General features: G+C 39.8%; 1 protein-coding gene across 1 annotated transcript in view; it reads left to right on the forward strand.

The window, feature by feature from the left end:
• Positions 1 to 14,147, forward strand: part of Cdc5 (cell division cycle protein 21) — an 83,257-nt gene that overhangs the window by 17,212 nt on the left and 51,898 nt on the right. The window contains exons 5-6 of the mRNA XM_071689362.1: positions 5,769 to 6,001; positions 9,669 to 9,835. Of these exons, the coding sequence (XP_071545463.1) occupies positions 5,769 to 6,001; positions 9,669 to 9,835 (400 nt within the window). The remainder of the gene's footprint in view (positions 1 to 5,768; positions 6,002 to 9,668; positions 9,836 to 14,147) is intronic.

Below are 14,147 nucleotides of genomic sequence, written 5' to 3' on the forward strand. Positions count from 1 at the left end.
TTAGATATCTGGAAGTGGATCTGGCAGCGGATGGAACCATGGAAGCGGAAGTGAATCTTAGGGTGAGGGAGGGGGCGAAAGTTCTGGGAGCGTTGAAGAATGTGTGGAAGTCGAGAACATTATCTCGGAAAGCAAAAATGGGTATGTTTGAAGGAATAGTGGTTCCAACAATGTTATATAGTTGCGAGGCATGGGCTATGGATAGAGTAGTGCAGAGGAGGGTGGATGTGCTGGAACCGAGATGTTTGAGGACAATATGTGGTGTGAGGTGGTTTGATCGAGTAAGTAACGATAGGGTAAGAGAGATGTGTGGAAATAAAAAGAGTGTGGTTGAGAGAGCAGAAGAGGGTGTCTTAAAATGGTTTGGTCACATGGAGAGAATGAATGAGGAAAGATTGACCAAGAGGATATATGTGTCAGAGATGGAGGGAACGAGGAGAAGTGGGAGACCAAATTGGAGGTGGAAAGATGGAATGAAAACGATTTTGAGTGATCAGGGCCTGAACATGCAGGAGGGTGAAAGGCGTTCAAGAAATAGAGTGAATTGGAATGATGTGGTATACCAGGGTCAACGTGCTGTCATTGGATTGAACCAGGGCATGTGAAGCATCTGGGATAAACCATGGAAAGTTCTGTGGGGCCTGAATGTGGAAAGGGAGCTGTGTTTCAGTGCATTATTACAGGACAGCTAGAGACTGAGTGTGAATGAATGGGGCCTTTGTTGTCTTTTCGTAGTGCTACCTCGCGCACATGAGGGGGAAGGAGGTTGTTATTTCATGTGTGGCTGGTTGGCGATGGAATGAATAAAGGCAGACAGTATGAATTATGTACATGTGTATATATGTATATGTCTGTGTGTATATATATGTATACGTTGAGATGTATAGGCATTTATATTTGCGTGTGTGGACATGTATGTCTATACATGTGTATGTGGGTGGGTTGGGCCATTCTTTTGTCTGTTTCCTTGCGCTACCTCGTTAACGCGGATGACAGTGACAAAGGAAAATAATGATATATATATATGAAGGGAACAAGGAAACATGGGAGACCAAGTTGGAGGTGGACGGATACAGTGAAAAAGATTTTGAGTTATCAGAGCCTGAACACACAGGAGGGTGAAAGGCATGCAAGGAATAGAGTGAATTGGAACCATGTGGTGTACAAGGGTCAATATTCTGTCAGTGGACTGAACCAGGGCATGTGAAATGTCTGGGGTAAACCATGGAAATGTCTGTGGGGCCTGGATAGGGAACTTTGGTTTTGGTGCATTTTCATGACAGCTAGAGACTGAGTGTGAACAAATGTGGCCTTTTTTGTCAGTTTTCCTGGCACTACCTCGCTGAAGCAAGGGAAAGCAGTGCTGTGTCCTGTGGGACAGGGTAGCTGCAGGAATAGATGAAGGCATGCAAGTATGAATGTGTAAATGTTTATATATGTCTGTGTGTGCGTATGCATATGTATGTATATTGATATGTATATATATGTATGGGCATTTATGACTGTATATGTGTATATGAATGGATAGGCCATTCTTCATCTTTCTTTGCGCTACCTCGCTGACGCAGGAAACAGCAATCAAGTATGATGAATGAATAGATATAGATATGTGAGTAGGAGAGATGGTTGAAGGGCATTATTATATCACACATTAATTGGTAGGTGTATAAAAGAGATACTTCTAGATGTAAATGTACTGAGAGGTACAGCTGGTGGAATGTCTGATCACTTTCTTGTAGAGGCAAGGGTGAAGATTTGTAAAGGTTTTCTAGAAAGAGGAAACAGTGTCTGGGAGAAGAGAGTGGTGAGAGTAAGTGAGCTTGGAAAGAGACTTGTGTGAAGAAATACCAGGAAAGATTAACTGTAGAATGGCAAAAGGTGGGAGCAAATGATGAAGTGAGGGGATTGGGTTAGGAATGGGAGGTATTTTGTGAAGCAGTAATGGTGTGTGCAAAAGATGCAGGTGGCATGAGGAAGGTGGGAGATGGGCATGTTACAAAGGGTAGAAAGTGGTGGGATTAAGAAGTAAAGTTGTAAGTGAAAGAGAAAAGAGAAGCGTTTGAATGATACAAGGAAGGTGTGCAAATGACTAGATGATTAAGAAAAAGTGGCAGGAGGTCAAGAGGAAGGTGCAAGGGTTGAAAAAGGGGGAAAATGAGAGTTGGAATGAGAAAATATCAGTAAACATTAGTGAGAATAGAAAGGTGTTTTAGGAGGTAAGTAATGCGTGAAAGGCCAGAGAACAAATGGGAACATTGGTGAAGGGGGCTAGTGATAACTAGTAGTGATGGAGTGAGTATTTTGAAGGATTGTTGAATGTGTGGCAGATGTAGGGTGTTTTAGTTAGGATAGTGTGTAAAGTGAGAGAGTCAGGGAGAGTGGTTTATTGAGGAGCGAAGAGGTGGTAAAACCCTTCTGAAAGATTAAATCCTATAAGGTGGCAAGAATGGATGGTATTGCAGTTGAATTTACTGAGGAGGGATGACTGTGTTGTTGATTAGTTGGTAGTGATATTCAGTGTATGTATGAATCATGGTGAAATGCCTGAGGATTGGCAGAATGCATGCATGCATAGTGCCATTGTACAAAGGCAAAGGGGATGAAGGTGAGTGTTCAGACTACAGAGGCATAAGTTTGATGAGTATTCCTGGGAAACTGTATGGGAGGTTATTGATTGAAAGGGTCAGGGCATGCACAGAGCATCAGATGGGGAGGAGCAGTGTGGATTCAGAAGTGGTTGTGGACATGTGGATCAGATGTTTACTTTGAGGAATATGTTTAGGAAATACTTAGAAGAACAGTTGGATTTTTATGTAGCATTTATGGATCTGGAGAAGGCATATGATAGAGTTGATAGAGATGCTTTGTGGAAGGTCTTAAAAGTATATGGTGTGGAAGGTAAACTGCTAGAAACAGTGGAAAGTTTGTATCAAGGGTGTAAGGCGTGTGTGTGAGTAGGAAGAGAGTGATTGGTTCCTAGTGAAGGTCGGTCTGTGGTAGGAGTGTGTGATGTCCCCATGGTTGTATGTTTGTGGATGGGATGGTTAGGGAGATAGATGCAAGAGTTTTAGAGAGAGAGGGGTGAGTATGCCGTTTGATGGGGATGAGAGGACCTGGAGAGTAAGTCAGTTGTTGTTCACCAATGATACAGCACTGGTGGCTGATTTGAGTGAGAAACTGCAGAAATTAGTGACTGAGTTTAGAAAAGTGTGTGACGGGAAAGTTGAGAGTAAAAGTGAATAAGAGCAAGGTTATTAGGTTCAGCAGGATTGAGGGACAAGTTAGTTGGGATATAAGTTTGAATGGAGAAAAATTGGAGGAAGTGAAGTGTTTTAGATATCTCGGAGTGGACTTAGTAGCAAATGGAACCATGGAAGTGGAAGTGAGTTATAGGGTGGGGGAGGGGGCGAAGATCCCAGGAATAGTAGTAGTTCCAACAATATTATGTGGTTGTGAGGCATGGCTTATAGATAAGGGTTGTAGAGAGGAGGGTGGATATGTTGGAAATTAAATGATTGAGGACAATAAATGGTGTAAGGTGGTTCGATCAAGTAAGTAATGAAAGGGTAAGAGAGATTTGTTATATAAAAAGAGTGTGGTTGAGAGAGCAGAAGAGGGTGTGTTGAAATAGTTTGGACATATGGAGAGAATGAGTAAGGAAGGGTTGACATAGACGATATATGTGTCAGAGGTGGAGGGCATACGAAGTGAGAGGCCAAATTAGAGGTGTAAGAATGGAGTGAAAAAGATTTTGAGTAATCGCGGCCTGAGCATGCAGGAGGGTGAGACGCTTGCAAGGAATAGAGTGAATTGGAACAGTGTTGTATACCAGGGTCAATGTGCTGTCAATGAACTGAACCAGGGCATGTGAAACGTATGGGGTAAACCATGAAAAGGTCTGTGGGGCCTGGATGTGGATAGGGAGCTGTGGTTTCGAAGCATTACACATGACAGCTAGAGATTGAATGTGAATGAATGTGGCCTTTTTTTGTCTTTTCCTGGCACTACCTTGCTGACGCAGGGGGTGGCGATGCTGTCCCCTGTGGGACATGGTGGCATCGGGAATGGATGAAAGCAAGCAAGTATGAATATGTATATGTATGTATATATGTTGATATGTATCCCTGGGGATAGGGGAGAAAGAATACTTCCCACATATTCCCTGCGTGTCATAGAAGGTGACTAAAAGGGGAGGGAGTGGGGGCTGGAAATCTTCCCCTCTCGTTTTTTTTATTTTTTATTTTTTTTTTAATTTTCCAAAAGAAGGAACAGAGAAGGGGGCCAGATGAGGATATTCCCTGAAATGCCCAGTCCTCTGTTCTTAACGCTACCTCGCTAATGCGGGAAATGGCGAATAGTAGTATGAAAGATGTATATGGCATTAAATGGTATCATAAAGTTTAGTTCCCATCTGTACAACAAACCAGGTATACTCAATGAACTTATACCTCTGTAGTTTGAACACTCATCTTTATCCCTCTTGCCATTATACAGTGGCACTCTGTCAATCCTTAGGCACCTCATCATGATCTATACATACACTGAATATCATTCCCAAATGATTAAGAACACAGTCACACCCTTTTTTAAAAAATTCAACAGCAGTACCATCCACTTTAGCTGCCTTGCTGCATTTCATCTTATCCAAGGCTTTAGCCACCTCTTCTCTCTTCAACAAACCACTCTTTATGGCTCTCTTACTTCCCACACCACCTTGACCAAAATGCCCTACGTCTGCCACTCTGTCATTAAACTCCTTTAACCATCCTTCAAAATACTCACTTCATCACTACCTGATAACACTTCCCCTTTTGCCCTTTTCAGTGATGTTCCCATTTATTCTCTTGTCTTGTATACATTATTTACCATCATCCAAAACATCTTATTCTCCCTAAAGTTTACTGATACTTACTTATCCCAACTCTCATTTGCCTTCCTTTTCAACCCCAGCACCTTCTTGACCTCCAGCTGTTTTCTCCTGTACCTCTCCCAGTCATTTGCACTCCTTCCCTGTAAGAACTGCCCAAACACCAGTCTTTTAGCAATGTAGATATTGCTAAGCTGTATAACTCTTTACCTTTAGTCTCTCTTATCACATCTGACTCACTGCAGTTTTTATAAGTCAAGTTTTCATCTCAGAACGTTTCAACTCCCTTTCTTTTGTTTCTTGCTCTTTTTTTCCATATTGGATTCAAGGATTTGCCTCATTAGCAAATTTTATATGTAACTGGTGCTTTTGATGTAAAAATAATTATTGTCTTAACTAGGTCTCCTTTCACTATAATTTGTCTTCATCACTCTGCTTTCATTCGGTCAGTTTGAAATTATCAAGCCAGAGTATGTCCTAATCTCTTTATAGGCTTTTGCCATCATGGTCAGTCATTACATCTCACTGGATGTTTAACTTTATGTTCCTTTACAATGTCATTTACTTACACTGGGAATAACATTGGAATGTTGCTAGTTATTTTCACCTAGTTTAGAATCCACCTCTGGCATGTGTTCCTTACTGATGACTATCAGTTTATTGAAGGAGTTTCCCTTTTTTGTTAAATTTGCATCAGTAAATAGATATTTTCACGGTTATGTTTACATCATCAGTAAACATTTTTCTTAGTACATGTAATTAATGGGAAGCTTTAATTTTGGAAAATGTTTATCCTTCTGTATGTGCTGCAATGCTGGCTTTTTATTCTTTTAATCCCAGAAAGGATAGCAACTTGTAGCACCATTTAGGTATTGAGCCATGATTTTCTTTGTCATTGCAGGGCTGTCGCAGATGCAGCTGCTCGTCGAGAAGCTGAAATGAAGAAGCGGTCCCAGGCAGTGCAGAGGAACTTGCCTCGGCCTCAAGAAGTGAACACAACAGTGTTACGTCCCATGCATGCAGATATCCACTTGTCAGACCAACAAAAGGCAGAAGAGTTGATAAAGCGTGAGATGGTGACCATGCTTCACTATGATGCCTTGCACAGCCCTGCTGGGCCTCCAAATCGCAAAGGTTTACTCATTTTTCTCTAGTGCAGTAGGATTAGTAATCTGTTTACTATTTTTCATTATGATGCCTTGCACAGCCCTGCTAGGCCTCCACATCGCAAATGTTTACTAATTTTTCTTTAGTGCAATAGGATTACAGTAATTTTTTTACTATTTCTTGCATTATATTGCCTAATTTTTTTTATTTTCCAATCCACTTATTATGTGTAAGGAAATAAAGATTGATACAGAATGAGGAATAAAACATTGTGGTGACCGATGGTGTGCTGATTATACAAATCTTAGGACTCAGATTGTAACCTGCTGTTTGTTTGGGATTTGTTAATCCACTATGCTTGGAAAAGTATTTCATAATGACAGTGCAATGAGAAAGTTTTGCAGAAGCCACTTTTCATTATCTTGCTATTGAAAATTTTTTGTTTTTTCAATTTGTCTTTCTATCAGTATTATGTTGGAAAAAGTTACATAAAGCTTATGAAAAAGGAGCTTCATATTAGAGAAGTGGCATGAGCTACACTATGGAAGTATATTGCTCAGTGAGCTGTATCTTAAGCTGTGCATAGCTGGACCACTTGATTAGTATTTTCCTATTTTTCTGATGTACACCAGTGTAAGTTTGTTGATAACAGACTATAGGATAACAGAAACTTTTGATATAGCTATCTGATTTAATTCTGTATGTCTTTAAAAGTCTTTTTTTTACTGGACTTCCTCAGGCAAACCCCTTTTCCAGATAACAGGCTCTACATACCTTGGCACTCTTTATAGACACCCTACACAGCATTGGCCCTACTTCCTCTCTTTGTCCTCTCATATGATATTTGGTCTCTCCCTTACCCATTCCCTCTAACTTAACTTCTCTTACTTATTCATCCTTGGTCATGTCTGTACCATCTGAAAAATTGAAATGGCAGTCAATATACTTATTCATTAACCATTTTGGTGTGTGATTGACTTTTTTGGCCTCATTTGCAAAAAGCAGCAATATAATTTCCTTTTTCATATTTTCTGGTGTTCTGTCCACAAACATAGTCTATCTGTGTATATCTCTGACACCTGTTCCCATCTGGAACTTCCTCAAGGGAGTGGCGATGATAATAGAATCACCATAACTAGTAAACTCTATTGCCGCTTTGTAGCCTTTAGTGCTTCACCTTTAACATACCCATTGGTGGAGGGCTACTCTAGCACATTGTTTGCAGAGGCTCCTACCTAATGTTCCTACTGGCTACTTCTACCTAATGCTCTTGCCTAAGTGTTCCTCCCAAGTACTTATATCCATTGCTCCTACCATTTTGCCAAATGCAGGGCTAGCACACAGTGTCACCACATGAAAACCTAAAGTTACAAACAGTGAATTGTGTTAGTTAAGTGTTGTCATTTTATGAGAGATTGTATGTTTGTAGACAGAATGCCACTAGTCCACATGTGGGTAAAGCAGAAAGAAAAGACAGCTACCTAGGTCAGAGGAGTGCTACTTGACATCCACTGAAGTGCTGCTATACTATGCAGTTGTTACTAACCCTGCCAATACCCAGGCCGGTAGATCTGGTGATATACCTACCTAGTTGTTGGCTGCATACCGACTACTACCTATTTCTCACATAACACTTGACAACAGTTATCTCACACAACTCATTTCGCCTGACTCTTAATTTTCTGCAGAGTAGTCTGTACTAGCCTTGCGCTTTTGCAAATTTCAGAAGTAGTAAACAGGTAGTTAGACAGGAGCATTAGGTAGAAACTTTGAATAGGAGCTGTAGTTAGAAACATTAGCAGGGTGCATTAGGCAGGCAGATTGAAACACTAGGGAGGAACATAAGGTAGACACATTAGGTAGTAGTTGGTTGGGACATTAGGTAGGAGCTTCTGAAAACAGTGCTAGAATTGCTCTCTCCTAGTGGACTGTTAAAGGTGAGACACTAAAGGCTAAGAAGCAGCCATAGACTTCAACATTTATGGAAACTCTCTTTTGCTGTGGCCACCCACTTGAAGGAGTTCCCAAAGGGAATGGGTGTCAGAGATTTAGATAGATAGATTTATGAATAGGTACAGAAAAAATATGTCTTTTTTTTCTCCATGAATTAAACTTTAATGGCTCCCAGTTTAGGAAAAAACCAGTAATTACCAGATTGCTAGTCCTACTTGTACAAGAAGATCCATAACTCTTTTATTCACCTGTATGATTTTTGATACCACCCATAAATAAGTACATCAAAAATGTAAAAACCATTCATTGTTTCTTATGAATTAAACCTAAATGGTTCTTAGGTTTGGAAAAACCATAGTATTTATCAGATCAGCCTGTCCTTGGTATGCAAAAAGATTCTTAATTTTTTTTATTTATTCATGATTAAGTTTACAGAAAAAATAGACTATTTTTTCATGAATTAAAAGTTATGCATTCGTGAGTCTAGAAAAACTTGAATTACCAGATTGGCCAATCCATATCATGGATGGCAGGGGCTACATGCAGTAAGTCCTAGGAGAGGGCATGCAACCAAAACCTGCACTTACTATCACAGGGTTTCCCAAGCTCTTTGTTACTCTGTACCCCTTGAGCATTCTGACAGGTCCCCATTTACCCCCAAAAAAATTAAGGATCAGAAATTGATGAAATTATATTGATTCTGTATTATTTTATTATGAAATATGTAAGAGACCATATAAGGATTTTGTATTGATTTGTTTATGTTCTACATTACTTATGGTGTACACTTTACAGTAGTGTACACCATGGTTATACTCTCAGACCCCTATGTACCCCTTGAAAAGTACAAATGTATTCCAGGTTGGGAACCTCTGCATTACTAGCAGATTACTGAGATGTCAAGGCAGCTTCATTTATGGCCAGCCAACATAGCCTAAATTTTTATGAAATTCGACTTGTGATAATGTCTCAGTTGATGCTCATAGCACCTAAAGAGTCAAAGATTTTTTCTAATCCTCCTAACGTACATTATTGTTTTAACTCAAATTACTGTTATTGGTGATGCTCATTGATATGGCTTTTCTTGCTTTGAAAATAATTTTCTTAGAGTTCTTCCTTTGCCATGGACATCTGACTCTTTTCACTCTCGTTTTTTTTCTAATGTTGTTGGCTACAAGAAATTGCTTCACTATTATTGAAAATTCTTAAGGTTTAGTGCTCCATACTGAGGAGACTTAAATTATTTATTTAGGGAGCAGGGTAGCAAGGCTACACCAGGAAATTAGACATTTTTTCACTGCAGCCAGCACACAGACCTGAGGACCTAGTTCTGCCAAATTAACAACGATAAGAGGTGCATTTATTCTTTTTATCTACCCAATGTATATGATATGGACCAGAATTGAAGATAAAAGATGAAAAGATTAGTTTGATAGACTGAGATATTTAATCAAGAATCTGCCTGTTTTACTCTGTTACATGATTTTGGAGACAATAACATTTTGCTTTTAATACAAGTAAAACTGTTGATGAAGGAAATGTATGTAAACCCTTTTTGTAAGTACTTTAGATTATTTATGGGAGAATATGAACTTGGAGGATTTTAAAGGTCAGACCCTTTGTTTAAAGTACTTTAGATTTTGTATGGAAGGAAAATATGAACTTGGAGGGTTTCAAAGGTCAGTTGGGAGGAAAATAAACTTTTAGGGAAAGAATGATATAAAGTAAACATGTCCTACAGGGGGTGTTGCTGCTGAGGCACAACATCGTGATCATCTTGAGAGGCATCCATATAGACACTTTGGTGAGAACGATGTAGAAGCGGCCAAGCAGCTCCTTAAGGAAGAAATGAACGTCGTAAAGCAGGGAATGGGCCATGGTGATCTTACACTGGACGCTTACTCACAGGTATACAAATTTTTTACTTGATGTAATGCAGTTTCCATTAGTCATGAATGTAAAAGTGGACTTTGGAAATGAAAGGATAATTAAAAGTGCATTTTAAATTTATTTTTTTTTACTATTATGTATGTTTCAGTGATGCAATATCTATGTAACTTCCACAGAGAGTGGGCATTAGAAGAGGATCATGGCTGCATTTGCTGTTTCATATCTGTGCATTTATGCCACAATAATGTTTAGTTTTACTCACTGAACATGTTTGGTGTATGTGTGAGTGAGCTGAAAGCTCTCCACTTCTTTTGAATGGGAATGGAGTTAAACATTTTGCTTGTTGATTTTGATATCTGTTGTTGGCAGATTTGAGTGAAAAACTGCAGAAGTTGGTGACAGTTTGGAAGAGTGTGTGAAAGAAGAAAGTTGAGAGGAAATGTGAATAAAAGCAAGGTTATTCAGTTCAGCAGGGTTAAGTGACAAGTTAATTGACATGTAAGTTTGAATGGAGAAAAATAGGAGGAAGTGCAAGTGTTTTAGGTATCTGGGAGTGGACATGGCAGAAAATGGAATTATGGAAGTGAAAGTGAGTCTTAGGGTCTGGGAGGGGCAAAGTTTTGGGGAGCCCTGAAGAATGTATGGAAAGATAAAGCATTATGTGGGGGAGAGCAGAAATGGGTATTTTTGAAGGAATGATAGTCCCAACAATGTTATGTGGATGCAAAGCATGGGCTATAGATAGGTTTGTGCAGAGGAGGGTGGATGTGTTGGAAATTAAATGTTTGAGGATAATAAGTGTTGTGATTTAGGTTGATCGATGATTATTGAAAGGGTAAGAGAGATGTGTAGTAAAAGAAAGAGTGTGTTTGAGAGAGCAGAAAAGGGTGTGCTAAAATGGTTTGGATATATGGAGAGAACAAGTGAGGAAAGGTTGACAGAGAAGATATATGTGTCAGAAGTGGAGGGAAGAGGAGAATGCAGAGACCAAAGTGGAGATGGAAAGATATGGTGAAAATGTTTTTGAGCAATTGGGGCCCGAACATGCAGGAGGGTGAAAGGCATGCACAGGATAGAGTGAATTGGAATGATATGGTATACTAGGGGGTCTATGTATTGTCATTAGATTGAACCACTGGATGTGAAGCATTTGGGGTAAACCATAAAAAGTTCTGTGGGGCTTAGATGTGGATAGGGAGCTGCAGTTTCAGTGCATTACACATGACAACTCAAGAATGGATGAGTAGATTTGGCCTTTCTTTGCCTGTTCCTGGCACTGCCCCGCTAAAGTGGAAAACGGCAATCAATTATGAAAGAAAGAAAAGAAAGGTGTTTCACATACTCTTGATAATAGATCTCATCAGTCAGTATGTATATTTACTCATAACTACTCAGGGACCCATTTCTGAAAGGGTCCTGGTTTTACTCCATTGACTGTTGCAGTTCAAGGCTGCATTTGTACTGTGGGGCAGGCACAGGATGGAGTTCTTTTAAGTTGGATGTTCCTTTATGAGAGTATACCCTGTTTCAACAACAGATGGTGCTACCTACTTGCCAAAGTTGACTTTTCATTTAAGGTGTAACCTCATGCATGCATAGTCAAGTACATGCAAGAGGAAGGTGCAGGGCTTGGAAAAATTAGACAAATAAGAATTGAGGTGAGCAAATATCAGCAGAATTCAGGGAGACTAAGGAAATTTTTTGAAGGAGGTTGATAGTGTTATAAAACAAAAAATAAATGGGAGCATCAGTGAAGGAGAGAAATGTTTAAGTGATGATTGGCAGAGAATAGTTGAAAAGGAGTAAGTATTTTCAAGGACTGTTGAATGAATTCCATGATAGGGTTGCAGATGTAAGGTATTTTGTAAGTGGACTTATATGAGGCTGAAGAGGCATGGCAAGGGACTCGATGAAAAGAGAAAGGTGATGAAGCCTTGCATAAAATGAAGTGTGGCATAATGAATGGGAATATAGTTGACTTTTTTAAGAAAGTGGTGACTTTGTTGCAGATTGCTTTGTTAGGATTTTCAGTATATTTTTGGATGATGATGAGGTGCCTGAGGATTGGAAGAATGCTGATATAGTTCCACTTTATGAATTCCAAGGGACAAAAGTGACTTTGAATTATAAAAGTATAAGTTTGTTGAGTGTACTTGATAAGTTGTATGGGAGAGTAGGGATTAAGAGGGTAGTGGTATGCAAAGAGCATCAGATTGGAGAGGAACAGTGGCATTAATAAACCTACAGAAAGCACATGACATGGTTTATTGAGAGGCTTTGTGGAAGGTGTTACAAATATACAGTGTATTAGGAAAGCTGTTAGAAGCAGTGAAAAGTTTATATCAATAGAGTAAGGCTTATAGGAAACTACAGTGTTTCACTATTTTCATTGTATATTTGCCTTTCCCACTTTTCTCCATGTTAAGGGTATTGAGAATAATAACTTTCGTTTTGTAGATACATAAAAGTATTTTATGTATTTTAACTTTCTAGAAGGGGAAACAGAAGAAGGAGTCACGCGGGGAGTGCTCATCCTCCTCGAAGGCTCAGATTGGGGTGTCTAAATGCGTGTGGATGTAACCAAGATGAGAAGAAAGGAGAGATAGGTAGTATGTTTGAGGAAAGGAACCTGGATGTTTTGGCTCTCAGTGAAACGAAGCTCATGGGTAAAGGGGAAGAGTGGTTTGGCAATGTCTTGGGAGTAAAGTCAGGGGTTAGTGAGAGGACGAGAGCAAGGGAAGGAGTAGCACTACTCCTGAAATAGGAGTGGTGAGAGTATGTGATAGAGTGTAGGAAAGTAAATTCTAGATTGATATGGGGAAAACTGAAAGTTGATAGAGAGAGATGGGTGATTATTGGTGCATATGCACTTGGGCATGAGAAGAAAGATCATGAGAGGCATGTGTTTTGGGAGCAGCTGAATGAGTTTGTTAGTGGTTTTGATGCACAAGACCGGGTTATAGAGATGGGTGATTTGAATGCAAAGGTGAGTAATGTGGCAGTTGAGGGAATAATTGGTATACATAGGGTGTTCAGTGTTGTAAATGGAAATGGTGAAGAGCTTGTAGATTTATGTGCTGAAAAAGGAATGGTGATTGGGAATACCTGGTTTAAAAAGCGAGATATACATAAATAAACATATGTAAGTAGGAGATATGGCCAGAGAGCATTATTGGATTACGTGTTCATTGATAGATGCGCAAAAGAGAGACTTTTGGATGTTAATGTGCTGAGAGGTGCAACTGGAGGCATGTCTGATCATTATCTTGTGGAGGCAAAGGTGAAGATTTGTAGGGGTTTTCAGAAAGAGAGAATGTTGGGGTGAAGAGAGTGATGAGAGTAAGTGAGCTTGGGAAGGAGACTTGTGTGAGGAAGTACCAGGAGAGACTGAGTACAGAATGGAAAAAGGTGAGAACAAATGAGGTAAGGAGAGTGGGGGAGGAATGGGATGTATTTAGGGAAGCAGTGATGGCTTGCGCAAAAGATGCTTGTGGCATAAGAAGCGTGGGAGGTGGGCTGATTAGAAAGGGTAGTGAGTGGTGGGATGAAGAAGTAAGATTATTAGTGAAAGAGAAGAGAGAGGCATTTGGACAATTTTTGCAGGGAAAAAATGCAAATGAGTGGGAGATGTATAAGAGAAAGAGGCAGGAGGTCAAGAGAAAGGTGCAAGAGGTGAAAAAGAGGGCAAATGAGAGTTGGGGTGAGAGAGTATCATTAAATTTTAGAGAGAGTAAAAAAGGATGTTTTGGAAGGAGGTAAATAAAGTGGGTAAGACAAGGGAGCAAATGGGAACATCAGTGAAGGGGGCTAATGGGGAGGTGATAACAAGTAGTGGTGATGTGAGAAGGAGATGGAGTGAGTATTTTGAAGGTTTGTTGAATGTGTTTGATGATAGAGTGGCAGCTATAGGGTGTTTTGGTCAAGTTGGTGTGCAAAGTGAGAGCGTTAGGGAAAATGATTTAGTAAACAGAGAAGAGGTAGTAAAAGATTTGCGGAAGATGAAAGCCGGCAAGGCAATAGGTTTGGATGGTGTTGCAGTGGAATTTATTAAAAAAGGGGGTGACTGTATTATTGACTGGTTGGTAAGGTTATTTAATGTATGTATGATTCATGGTGAGGTGCTTGAGGATTGGCGGAATGCTTGCATAGTGCCATTGTACAAAGGCAAAGGGGATAAGAGTGAGTGCTCAAATTACAGAGGTATAAGTTTGTTGAGTATTCCTGGTAAATTATATGGGAGGGTATTGATTGAGAGGGTGAAGGCAAGTACAGAGCATCAGATTGGGGAAGAGCAGTGTGGTTTCAGAAGTGTTAGAGGATGTGTGGATCA

The sequence above is a fragment of the Panulirus ornatus genome, chromosome 46 (genome assembly GCF_036320965.1).
Source record: "Panulirus ornatus isolate Po-2019 chromosome 46, ASM3632096v1, whole genome shotgun sequence".
Classification (NCBI taxonomy): Eukaryota; Metazoa; Arthropoda; class Malacostraca; order Decapoda; family Palinuridae; genus Panulirus; species Panulirus ornatus.